At 41.4% G+C, this 12,362-nt stretch overlaps 1 protein-coding gene across 3 annotated transcripts in view; it reads left to right on the forward strand.

The window, feature by feature from the left end:
- The window catches only part of MBOAT1 (membrane bound O-acyltransferase domain containing 1), a 114,443-nt gene that overhangs the window by 71,457 nt on the left and 30,624 nt on the right, over positions 1-12,362 (forward strand). For all 3 annotated transcript variants that reach the window (XM_059075571.2, XM_059075574.2, XM_067006671.1), the window contains one exon: positions 11,768-11,823. In XM_059075571.2, coding sequence (XP_058931554.1) covers positions 11,768-11,823 — 56 coding nt within the window. The remainder of the gene's footprint in view (positions 1-11,767; positions 11,824-12,362) is intronic.

The following is a 12,362-nucleotide window of genomic DNA, read 5'->3' on the forward strand; positions in this document are numbered from 1 at the left end:
ATGTGGCTGAGAAAGCCGAAAGGATCTCAGGGAGGATTATACAAAGTAAAAATTCTGCACTCAGATTGCTCTGCAAGCATCTTTACTTCCTCTTACCTTCTCAATCCTTGTTAGAGGAAACAACTCTGGAGATAGTGGATGGGGTTTCTATAAGAGAGTAGCCACCATTGATCAGATCGACACTCCAAGGAAGAGCTTTGGTCCTGCATTGAAAGGTTCATTCGTTCATCATTCAGCAGACCTGACTGAGAACCTATATATAGCAGGCACAAGTATAGGAGACAGAGGTGAGCAAAGACTGTGGAATGAATGTACAGTTACCTTTTCAGGTTTGTATAGGAAGGTCAAGTGTGAGCATGTCATTGTGTACTGGCTTGATGCGTGTTCCCCCAAATTCGTGTCCAACTGGAGCCTCAGAGTATGTCCTTATGGAAATAGGACCTTTGCAGATGTAGCTAGCTAAAGTGAGGGCATACTAGATTCGGGTGGGCCCTAAATTCATTATGACTGGTGTCCTTCTAAGAAGGCCACGAGAGAGACAGACACAGAGACACAGAGAGGGAAGTTGGCCACGTGAAGATGGGGGCAGAGATAAGAGTGATACAGCTACAAGCCAAGGAACTCCAGGGATTGCCGTCGGCCACAAAAGCTAGGAAGAAGCATGGAACAGATTCTCCCTCAGAGTTTCCAGGAAAAAGCAACTCTGCCAACACCTTGATTGGGACTTTCTGATCTCCGGAGCTGTGAGACATTACGTTTCTGGTTTTAAGCCCTGCAATTTGTGGTCATCTGTTGTGGCAGCTCTAGGAAATGAATACCCATTTTTATATGATTCCATCCCCTTTGATGAGCTGACAGCTGTCCCCTGCTCCTGGTCACGCCTTCACTCTCCACGTTTCCCTCTGCCCTCGTCACATCTCCTCCTCCAGTGGTTTTGTCCATAAAACTGTAAACTCGTGAATGATTGTTATGTCATTTTTTAATATGATCAGAGTTGTGGAAAGTTACCGAAAGGAAAAAATAAAGAGCAAATAAAGGGAAAACAGTCATGTGCTTGTGAACTGGGGTGGATTTGGAGTTTGACAACAGGGGAGGATGGAAATCACTTCCTGTCCATTCCACTTTCAGTGGCATAGGCATAGCCATGATAAATTTCCTTAGGCGATGTTAGTTCTCTGGCACATTTTGGATCTTCTTGTATTAAGAAATCTCTGACTTTACACACAAAAGTGTAGACTGTTTGAATGAGAAAGGACACTTTTGTTTGGGAAAGGATACAACAAAAATGTGTCTGCTCCTGTAAGTAGAATGTGATTTAGATCCCTGATTGTGGAGTGACCATACTTTATCCAGTTCTTGGAGGGTATGTCTTTTTAAAAAAAATTATAGGGCATTATTAAGCAGCAGAATTTTTTTTTTTTTTCCTGTCACCATAAATGCACAGTGCCTCACTGATATAAATCCATCTTCTTGGGTAATGTCAGAAAGAAATGGAGGGGCGGGGGTACGTACTGAAATTGACAAGATGTTTTAAATCACAGGTGGTCAGTAAGAGAGATTCTTTTCCAGCACCTAGTCTCATTAGGAAGATGCAAGCAACCACCAGTTCTCCTTCAGAATGGAATTTGTTTAACACTACTATTTATTTCAGCCTAAAAATCTTATTTAGGATTTTGTTGAGGAATCAAGCAGTGATTTGAAGTTGAACTTGGCATTTTAAAGCAGCCTGATGGGATAGCTCTTCTCTTTTGAGCATATGTGCTTAACATACTTATTTAGAGTAAAAGCACAGACAGGAATTGAACAAGATTGGATTATGTTAGTGTTTGTGTCCAATGACGTATATATGTTTTTCATTTGGGGGGAGCACATAAACTTGTACTTCAGATGATTCTGGGGCTCGCAATTTTGTTACCATTCTGAAAGTAATCAAGACTGATGTTAAACGGTGAGGATGACACACAAGATACACTTTTATTAGTGCTGCTAATGTAGTTTGTATCGGTACATGTAGAAGCCAGTGACCTCCGTGTTTTCTCTGTGAATATGGGTTATTAACAATACCGGAACATTTACTGTTCTCCCCGGGGAAGCTCAACAACTGCTTGTAACAAAGCTGATACTTGATTCCTTTTAAGTTGGTGATAGTGAACTGATTCCATTTTGCTCACAGAAGGGTGCAAATCGAGTTTTCTTCTGAGGGAAGCAGCAAGAAGGAACCTTAATTCCTTTTGCAGGTGAGGCCAGATTCAGGCAGATAATTGCTCTCCCATCATGTTGGCAATTTGAGTTACCCATGTGTTTTTGAAAACATTATGAAATGAGAACTCATACGCTGCTAGTGGGAGTATAAATAAGTACAACCGTTCTGGAAGGCAAGTTAGCCGTAAATTTTAAGCAAGAATTTTTTTTAAAGTTTATATCCTATGGGGCTTCCCTGATGGTGCAGTGGTTGAGAGCCCGCCTGCCGATGCAGGGGACATGGGTTCGTGCCCCGGTCCGGGAAGATCCCACATGCTGCAGAGCGGCTGAGCCCGTGAGCCATGGCCGCTGAGCCTGCGCGTCCGGAGCCTGTGCTCCGCAACGGGAGAGGCCACAACAGTGAGAGGCCCATGTACTGAAAAAAAAAAAAAAAAAAAGTTTATATCCTATAATAGGATAAATTCCTAGGAACTGAATTACCTTAAGGAAATCAAATTTATTCATAAGTGTGTTCAACTGTTGTCGATACTAGTGCAAAATTGGAAGCTCCTAATTGGTCCAAAAGAGGTGAATGATTAAATTATGGTACTAATATACATCCATTAGAAATGATGTCTTCAAAGAATATTTAATGACATTGGAAAATGCTTACAATATAATGGAAAATCAAAGCCACAAAACAAATACATGTATTAAGATTCCATTTTTATGAATGTGGATATGTGTAGAAAAAAGAGTGGAAGGAAATAATAAATGCTAAGACAGTGATTCTGTCTGGGGTTGGGGGGGGTGATCGTTACTGGTGACTTTAATAATTGTTTTATTATTTTATATGATTATAATAATAAATTCTAAATGTTATTTAAATATATTTGAATGCATACTATGCATGCGTATCATGGCGAACTGCAGCCTACACCAGTGGAACAATAGCCGTTTGTGTTCCTGGTTATCCTGTTGGGCATTCTAGAAGTATCACTTGCCCACATCCCTTGGCGTAGTGGAGATCATTGCCCTATTGTTCCATGCGAGATGTTTTCCTCTGTTGGTTTATGATATCCTGATCACTCTACCTAACCAGCCCAGTATGTGCAAATAAGTGGGTTCTATAATATGAACAAAAGAAGAGGTTTGCAAAGAGATTTCCAGATTAGCGTATTTCATGTTTCTCCTTGAGTCTACTGCCAGCTTTTCAGTAATTAGCACCATCACTTGGAATTTAATTCTGAGGACATGAGTATAAGTTATACCAAGTATATTTGGTGGGTTCCTGTTAAAAAGGAGAGCTGGTGATTTTGTTGTTGTTGCGTGCCAAAGTATAGAGATTAGATGGGTCAGATACCAGTGAACTCTGAAGTGAGTCTAGAGGAGTTTCCATTGCCTTCATTTGCATCCCTAGGAAGCCTGGTGGAACCATGTACTTTCTTTGCTGTGACTCCAGGAGTCCCTTGTTTTCTTCCCCCAGGCTGGCATAGTTGATAGGAGTTTGGGAGCATTGTACTAAAGGTATAATATCATCACCCCCCTCTTCAGTAATCCAGGGAGCAGGGGGATACTGGAGGGGCAGAAGCAACAGCCTCCTGTCTGTCCCTCAGCTCTTGGGTCTGGGCCACGGGCTGCAGTTTGCATTGCATCTTGGCGCCCCTAGTTGTAGATCCTCCTCGATTGCGGTTGATTGGAAGTTTGTTGTACTTGGATTCTCCCATCCTGTCACACTTCTTGCTGGCCTGACTTCTTGCTTTCCTAGTATGTATGCATTGTAAGTGGATTTGTATTATAAACAAAGAATTGATGAAAATATAAAGTATAACTTTTTGCATCTAAAATTACCTGTTAGGGAAAATAAGATCCTTGAATGTCACATTTGGCTTGATGCTGTCCAGCCAGCTGTGATCGATTGGCTCTTTTGACTTCTCTAACTGATGACTGCATCATCTCATTGTTCAATCCTAGCTTTACCAGGACAGAGAACTTAACCACTTAAGGTCCAAAGATTAAGGTAAAATAGGCAGGTTATACTAGAATACCGCTCAAAACAGAGTTTTGCTTAGTGTTTTAAAAACAGGTTATTTTTTGTTGGGAGTTGATATGGGAAATGGAAATGGATGAATGGGTACCACTACTGGTAAATTGCCCGAAGTCTGTATCAGAAGGCATTGATTTTATATGTGTGTGTGTGTGTGTGTGTGTGTGTGTGTGTGTGTGTGTGTATGTGTGTGTGTTGGGGAGAGCAGAGTGGCATAGTTCTTTCTTTTTACTCTAAACATATCTCCATCTGCCTTTTCCCCCCACACTTTATTTCCCCCTATATTTCTTTATCCAAATTAGACTAATAATTTTAGGTTCAGGATGAAAAAATTTTCTTCAGCTTTTTTTTTTTTTAATAATGAAAAAAATATTCACAGGACAAAAGAGAAGTGGCCCCATCTCAACCCTGCTGGATTCAAACCTTGGTTTCCGATTGGTCAGATGGTTCCCATAGATTCAAGGGCAGGGGCCTCTGACTGGTGAGTGTGTAAAAATCCAAGGACAGGGCCTACTTCTCAGGGGGTGGATAGTCTGAGTACAACTAAGCTTCTAAGGCCTCATTGTCCTGAGGAAGTCCTTTGGCTGCATCAAGGAGCCTTTCTGTGTCCGTGTGCTTATAGTATGTGCTTCTATCTCCTGGGTTTTGTATTTTTGCCAGAAAAAGCATGAATTCTGATCACAGACCAACAAACATGTCTTAGGTTATGTTATGTTTTGATTGAAATGCAGCATCGATGGTATTTGAGTGTTTTTTTTAATATATTTATTCATTCAGGCTGCATTGGGTCTTTGTTGCTGTGTGCGTGCTTTCTCTAGTTGCGGCGAGCGGGCCCTGCTCTTCATTGTGGTGTGCGGGCTTCTCATTGCGGTGGCTTCTCTTGCTGCAGGGCACGGGCCCTAGGCGCGCAGGCTTCAGTAGTTGTGGCTCACGGGCTCAGTAGTTGTGGCTCACGGGCTTAGTTGCTCCGTGGCCTGTGGGATCTTCTTGGATCAGGGCTCGAACCCGTGTCCCTGCATTGGCAGGTGGATTCTTTTTTTTTTTTTGTGGTACGCGGGCCTCTCACTGTTGTGGCCTCTCCCGTTACGGAGCACAGGCTCCGGACGCACAGGCTCAGCGGCCATGGCTCACGGGCCCAGCCGCTCCGCGGCATGTGGGATCTTCCCAGACCGGGGTACGAACCCGCGTCCCCTGCATCGGCAGGTGGATTCTTAACCACTGTGCCACCAGGGAAGCCCCGGTATTTGAGGTTTATCCTAAGTCGGTAACTCTATGGATTTGACTCTGAAATCTCAGTAAGCTGTGCAGTCTGAGTTTAGCATCTGATCTACCCATCGGTTTAAATAAATTGATCAGTGAAAAGCGTTCAGAATGGACTTCCTCTGAGCAGGAGTGTATGGCGCTCTTCCTTTTACACCCACAGAAAAGTAAGAATGTAGGAGGAGTCTAACGCCATTTCCTTTTCTGCAAGTTGTCACTATGTTGTGTTTTATAAGCCCATGATCACATGTGTGAGTCACTGCTTATTTAAGTTGCTAGAAACTTCTTCAGATGTTTAAAACAGAAGCAATATATTATTAAAAGTACAGTCTGCATGATGGGTAAGAAAATTTGATCTATAGCTTCTTATTGCCCCCCCCCGAAAAGGAAGAATATTTTCCCCCTAAAGAAGGATAACAGTGTGGTTCTTACATAGGCCCAAAGGTACAGATTGAACATGGAGTCATTATTATTTATTTACATTGATCTAGATATTCAGTAGTGTGTATCGCATTAGTCTGGGTTCTCTGAGAAGCAGACGCCAAGGTGGGAACAGATGTATGAGATTTGTTGGGTGAAATACCTGTGAGGGAAAACAGGGAGGCAACTGGATGAGGCTGGGAGAGCCATCGGATTAAAATGCACGTCTCACCCCTGAGATGGGAGAGGGAAGGAAGGAAGGGAGGTCTTGGACTGCAGTGCAGTTCTGAGCCTGTTTCAGCAGGTTCAAGGATAAGTCCTCGAGCTGGAATTCCCTGGCTGAGGATCGCCACGCCTGGTCTGGAGGGCGTGGCTACCCTGCTGTGCTCAGTCATTGGCTGGACGCAGCCTCAGGGAGGCGTGGGCTGAGTACCAGCAAGGTGGTGCAAGCAGAGGATGCGGCTGCAGCCAGTCAGTTACGCGCCCCCAGCAGCCAACCTGAGAGGTGCTTTCTCACGCCCACTACTTCTGTGAATAGACTCTAAGTGCTTTGATGAACATGTGCCTAATTATGGAATACATTAAATCTAACCCCAAGAAAGAGGACAACAAATGTTACATTTCTGTAGAGGCAGAAGGTCAGGCTAATTCCATGACACATTTTCTTTATGGATATATCAATTTTTTAGACCCTTTTATATATTATTTATTTATTTATTTATTTATTTATTTGTGTGTGTGTGTGTGTGTGTGTGTGTGTGTGTGTGTGTGTGTGTGTGTGTGGTACACGGGCCTCTCACTGCTGTGGCCTCTCCCGTTGCGGAGCACAGGCTCCGGACGCGCAGGCTCAGCGGCCATGGCTCACGGGCCCAGCCGCTCCGCGGCATGTGGGATCCTCCCGGACCGGGGTACGAACCCGCGTCCCCTGCATCGGCAGGCAGACTCCCAACCACTGCGCCACCAGGGAAGCCCTAGACCCTTTTAAAATGAAGTTGTGAATTAAATATAGGAACTTGGTTTGCAAATTGCATGGTCACCAGAATGTGTGTCTCAAAACACAAAACAATTGTGCTGGGCTTTGTGTAAAGAAGGCTGGGAGTTTAAGTCCTATTACTGATTCCTCAGGCTTACAATCTTACAGGGAAAAAAAGGACAAAGAGGCTTTGAAAACAAAAACAGTCATATTTGGCAACTACATTGAATGTGATGCTTACTTAGTGTGAGTCCCTTTTAAGAAAAACAGCTCTCTGCATCTGTTATACATTCTGGGTCAGAGGTCTTGTTGAATATCAAGATGAGCTGTGAAGTTATATATTTGTCTTTAAGACGAAATTGCTCTTATAGAAAGTTTTGACGTAATCCTTATTTCTAGGACCCACACCTCGGTGTTGTGGAAGCAGCTATTTTTTTCACTATACAAGAGAGTGGTTAAAATTAGTGTCAGCTGTGAGCATGTCTTGCTGCCCTAGAATGACCACTTTGGGGGCTCCCTTGTCTTCCACCCCCCTACTTCTCCCCAGTTCTGGAGAGTAAGTCACCACTCCCTTCCGCAGTCAGACAGCTCACTTCTCCTTCTCTTCGCCTTACACAACATTACGAATCTTATTTCAAACGTTGGCTGCTGGACTTTTACAAATAAGATATAAAGTTGGGTGTAGGTGTTAAGATTTCAAAGGGCATTTGTTGACACTTTCTTTAAAATAGTTTATCTTATTAGTTTATATTGACAGTTTAAAATATTACATGCTTATTATTTTATTTTATTATTATTATTTTTTTTTTTTTTTCCTTTTGTGGTATGCGGGCCTCTCACTGCCGTGGCCTCTCCCGTTGCGGAGCACAGGCTCCGGATGCGCAGGCTCAGCGGCCACGGCTCACGGGCCCAGCCGCTCCGCGGCATGTGGGATCTTCCCGGATCGGGGCACGAACCCGTGTCCCCTGCATTGGCAGGCGGACTCTCAACCACTGCGCCACCAGGGAAGCCCCGATGCTTATTATATTAAAGAGATGGAAAATGGAAATGAGAACGAGAGGAATTAAAGAAAATGGACTCACAGAGAGGTGGACGAGTGCAGTGGACACATCAGCCTTGGCCTAAAGATGGTTTGCATCGGATCCCATCCTGGCACACCTGGGCGTGGCCTGAGCTCAGGGTACAGAGGCTGTGCGGCATCCTAGGTTTATCCCAGGGATGCTGTCATAGGACGTTGACCAAACCTCAGCTTTCATCAGTCCATACGGGTCAGAGATGGCAAATTCAATAAGAAGCTATGAGAATGGAGATCAGATAACCAGGCTAAACTTAGAAGGTTTGAAGGAAAGTAGGGTAGGTGGGCAGTGGGGTTTTCTCTCATCTCATTGGGCAAGGATAGAGCTATTAAAGGTACTAAGCTAGGCTAGATGATTGGAAAAACAGGTGTCTTTTTTTAAATTAATTTTTTATTGGAGTATAGTTTATTTACAATATTGTGTTCGTTTCTGCTGTACAGCAAAGTGAGTTGGTTATACATACACATATATCCACTCGTTTTTAGATTTTATTCCCATATAGGTCATTACAGAGTATTGAATAGAGTTCCCTGTGCTATACAGTAGGTTCTTATTAGTTATGTGTTCTACATATAGTAGTGTGTATATATCAAACCCAATCTCCCAATGTATCCCTCCCTCCCTTTTCCCCCCGGTAACCACAAGTTTGTTTTCTACATCTGTGACTCTATTCTGTTTTGTAAATAGGTTCCTTTGTACCATTTTTTAGATTCCACATATAAGCGATATGATATTTGTCTGTCTTTGTCTGACTTACTTCACTCAGTATGATAATCTCTAGGTCCATCCATGTCGCTGCAAATGGCATTTTTCACTCTTTTTTATGGATAAGTAATATTCCATTGTGTGTGTGTGTGTGTGTGTGTGTTGTGTGTGTCTATATATATATGTACACACTACATCTTCTTTATCCATTCCTCCATTGATGGACATTTAGGTTGCTTCCATGTCCTGGTTATTGTAAATAGTGCTGCAGTGAACATTGAGGTGGATGTATCATTTCGAATTATGGTTTTCTCTGCATATATCCCCAGGAGTGTGATTGCTGGATCATATGGTAGCTCTATTTTTAGTTTTTTAAGGAACCTCCATACTGTTCTCCATAGTGGCTGTACCAATTTACATTCCCAGCAACAGTGCAAGAGGGTTCCCTTTTCTCCACACCCTCGCCAGCATTTATTGTTTGTAGATTTTTTTGATGATGGCCAGTGTAACCGGTAGGAGGTGATACCTCATTGTAGTTTTGATTTGCATTTCTCTAATAATTAGTGATGTTGAGCAGCTTTTCATGTGCCTCTTGGCCATCTGTATATCTTCTTTGGAGAAATGTGTATTTAGATCTTCTGCCCATTTTTTGATTGGGTTGTTTGATTTTTTGATATTGAACTGCATGTGCTATTTGTATATTTTGAAGATGAATCCCTTGTCAGCTGCTTCGCTTGCAAATATTTTCTCCCATTCTGTGGGTTTTCTTTTTGTTTTATTGATGGTTTCCTTCACAGTGTAAAAGCTTTTAAGTTTAATTAGGTCGCATTTGTTTATTTTTATTTTCATTACTCTCAGAGGTGGATCGAAAAAGATCTTGCTGCAATTTATGTCAGAGAGTGTTCTGCCTATGTTTCCAAGAGTTTTATAGTGTCTGGCCTTACATTTAGATCTTTAATCCATTTTGAGTTTATTTTTGTGTATGGTGTTAGAGAATGTTCTAGTTTCATTCTTTTACGTGTAGCTGTTCAGTTTTCAGGTGTCATTTTAATTGCAGCTTTATTGAGATATAATTCACATACAATACAATTCACCCACTTAGAGTATACAATTCAGCAGGCTTTAACACATATGCAGAGTGAATTTACAGAGTGTAACCATTTTTCCACAGTTAATTTTACAACATTTTCATCACCCACCCAACCCAAAGAAACCTGTATGCATTAGCTATCACTCCTCATTTCCTCCCAATTCCCCCAGACTTAGGCAACAAGCAATCTATTTCTCTGTGGATTTGCCTAGTCTAGATAGTTCATGTAAATGGAATCATACAATGTGTGGCCATTTATGTCTGGCTTTTTTCACTTAGCATAGTGTTTTCAAGGTCTATCTATGTTGTAGCATTTATCAGTAAGTACTTTATTGTTTTTATTGCTGAATAATATTCTATTAGAGGGACATATCGCATTTTATTTATCCATTCATCAGTTGATGGACATTTGGGTTATTTCTTTTTGGGCTGTTATGAATTATGTTGCTCTGAACATGTATGTACAAGTTTTTGTGTAGGTGTGTTTTTATTTCTCATGGGTATATACCTAAGAGTGGAATTGCTTGGTCATGTGGTAATTCTATGTTTAACGTTTTGAGGAACTGCCAAACTGTTTCTCAGGTAGCTGCACCATTTAATATTCCCACCAGTCATGTGTGAGGGTTCCAATTCTCCACCTTGTGGCCAAAACAATGTGTCTCTTTGATTCTGGTCATCCTAGTGCTTGCGAAGTCATATCTCATTGTGGTTTTGATTTGCATTTCTCTGATGGTTGATTACTACTGAGCATCTTTTCATGTGCTTATTCACCGTTTGTATATCTTTTTTTTAATATAAATGTCCATTCAGATCCTTTGGCCATTTTTAAATTGTTACTTTTGTCTTTTTATTATTGAGTTGCAAGTGTTCTTTATATAGTCTAGTACGAGTTCCTTAGCAGATATATGATTTGCACATATTTTCATGCATTCTGTGAATTTCACTTCCTTGATTGTGTGTGTCCTTTGAAGCACAAAATTTTAAGTTTTAATAATATCCATTTAATCTATTTTTTCCTTTTGTTACTTGTGCTTTTGGTGTTACATCTAAGAAGTCATCGCCAAATCTAAGGTCATGAAGATTTATGCCTGTGTTTTCTTCTAAGAGTTTTATAGTTTAGCTCTTACATTTAGGTCTTTGAACCATTTTTAGTTACTTTTTGTATGCTTTTTATGTGGATATCTAGTTGTCCCATCACTATTTGTTGAAAAGACTATTGCTTCCATTGAATTATCTTTTTGTGTGTGTGTGATTTTTTTTAACATCTTTATTGCAGTATAATTGCTTTACAATGTTGTGTTAGTTTCTGCTGTATAACAAAGTGAATCAGCTATATGTATACATATATATAGGGATATAGGTATACACTGAATTATCTTGACATGCTTGTTGACATGGGTGTCACTTCTTAGGCTTGTATTTGATGGCTTTTTTCAAAATAATATTGGTGCTATTTTTGGTCACTAAATGGTTTATTTACAGGCAGCTACATTTTACAAATATATCTTTTACTATGTGTGAATGAAAGAATTGCCTTTAAATAGAACAAAGCATGTTAGAGCATATTAGCATGAAGAAGCCAAAATATATATCCATCCAGGTGGAACCAAGGCACTGGATTAGGTTATCTCCCAAACCAGTGCTGCTTACACTTAAATGTGCATTTGAATTCCATGGAGATCTTGTTAAAATGCAGGTTCTCATTTTCTGGGTTGGGAATGGAGTGTGAGAGTCTATGTTTCTGACAAGCTCCAGGAGATGCTGGCAGTGCTGGTCCTAGAACTTAGCTTTGAGTAAGAACACAAGAGGGAGTTTCTACGGTGATTTTCTTGTTCACTGTTGCCTATCTACTTATTTAAAGTGATTTGGAAGGGAAAAAAAATTGTTTGAATTCTGTGTTTTTGTATTTTATTTCATAACCTTCAAGATGAAACACTACCATGCCCAGAAATGGAATAAATGTTTTCTCCAGTGGCAGTCCTGCCAATCTTGATCGTTTTCTGTCTTCCTTTTAGGCCTTTGATGATTGTCACTCAGAAGATCACAACCTTGGCATTCCAAGTTCACGACGGTGAGAAAAACAGACCTCCTTTTGGTTCTAAGAGTGAGCCTGACCTTCAGAGCTCTTCTTTTTTACTATATAGACAGTCCAAAGGTTAGACAAGGGCTGGCAGATCTTGCTGTATCTTGTAAAAAAAAAATTTGCAGCCCACTTTAATCATAGCTTTTTACTTTCCCAGCTATTATTTACCATTTCCCTGCTGAATCCATAGTCTTGGCTAAAATGTTTGTATTGAGAATGGTGGGTTTTCTGTTTAGCTTTACAGTGTTGTGGTTTTTGTTTTTGTTTTTGTTTTTGTTTTTTGCGGTACACGGGCCTCTCACTGTTGTGGCCTCTCCCTTTGCGGAGCACAGGCTCCGGATGCGCAGGCTCAGCGGCCACGGCTCACGGGCCCAGCTGCTCCACGGCATGTGGGATCCTCCTGGACCGGGGCACGAACCCGTGTCCCCTGCAGCAGCAGGAGGACTCTCAACCAATGCGCCGCCAGGGAAGCCCCACAGTGTTTTAAATTTAAGTTAATGTATGGGGTGCTCTCTGCCCTTCATTTC

The sequence above is a fragment of the Kogia breviceps genome, chromosome 10 (genome assembly GCF_026419965.1).
Source record: "Kogia breviceps isolate mKogBre1 chromosome 10, mKogBre1 haplotype 1, whole genome shotgun sequence".
Taxonomy (NCBI): Eukaryota; Metazoa; Chordata; class Mammalia; order Artiodactyla; family Physeteridae; genus Kogia; species Kogia breviceps.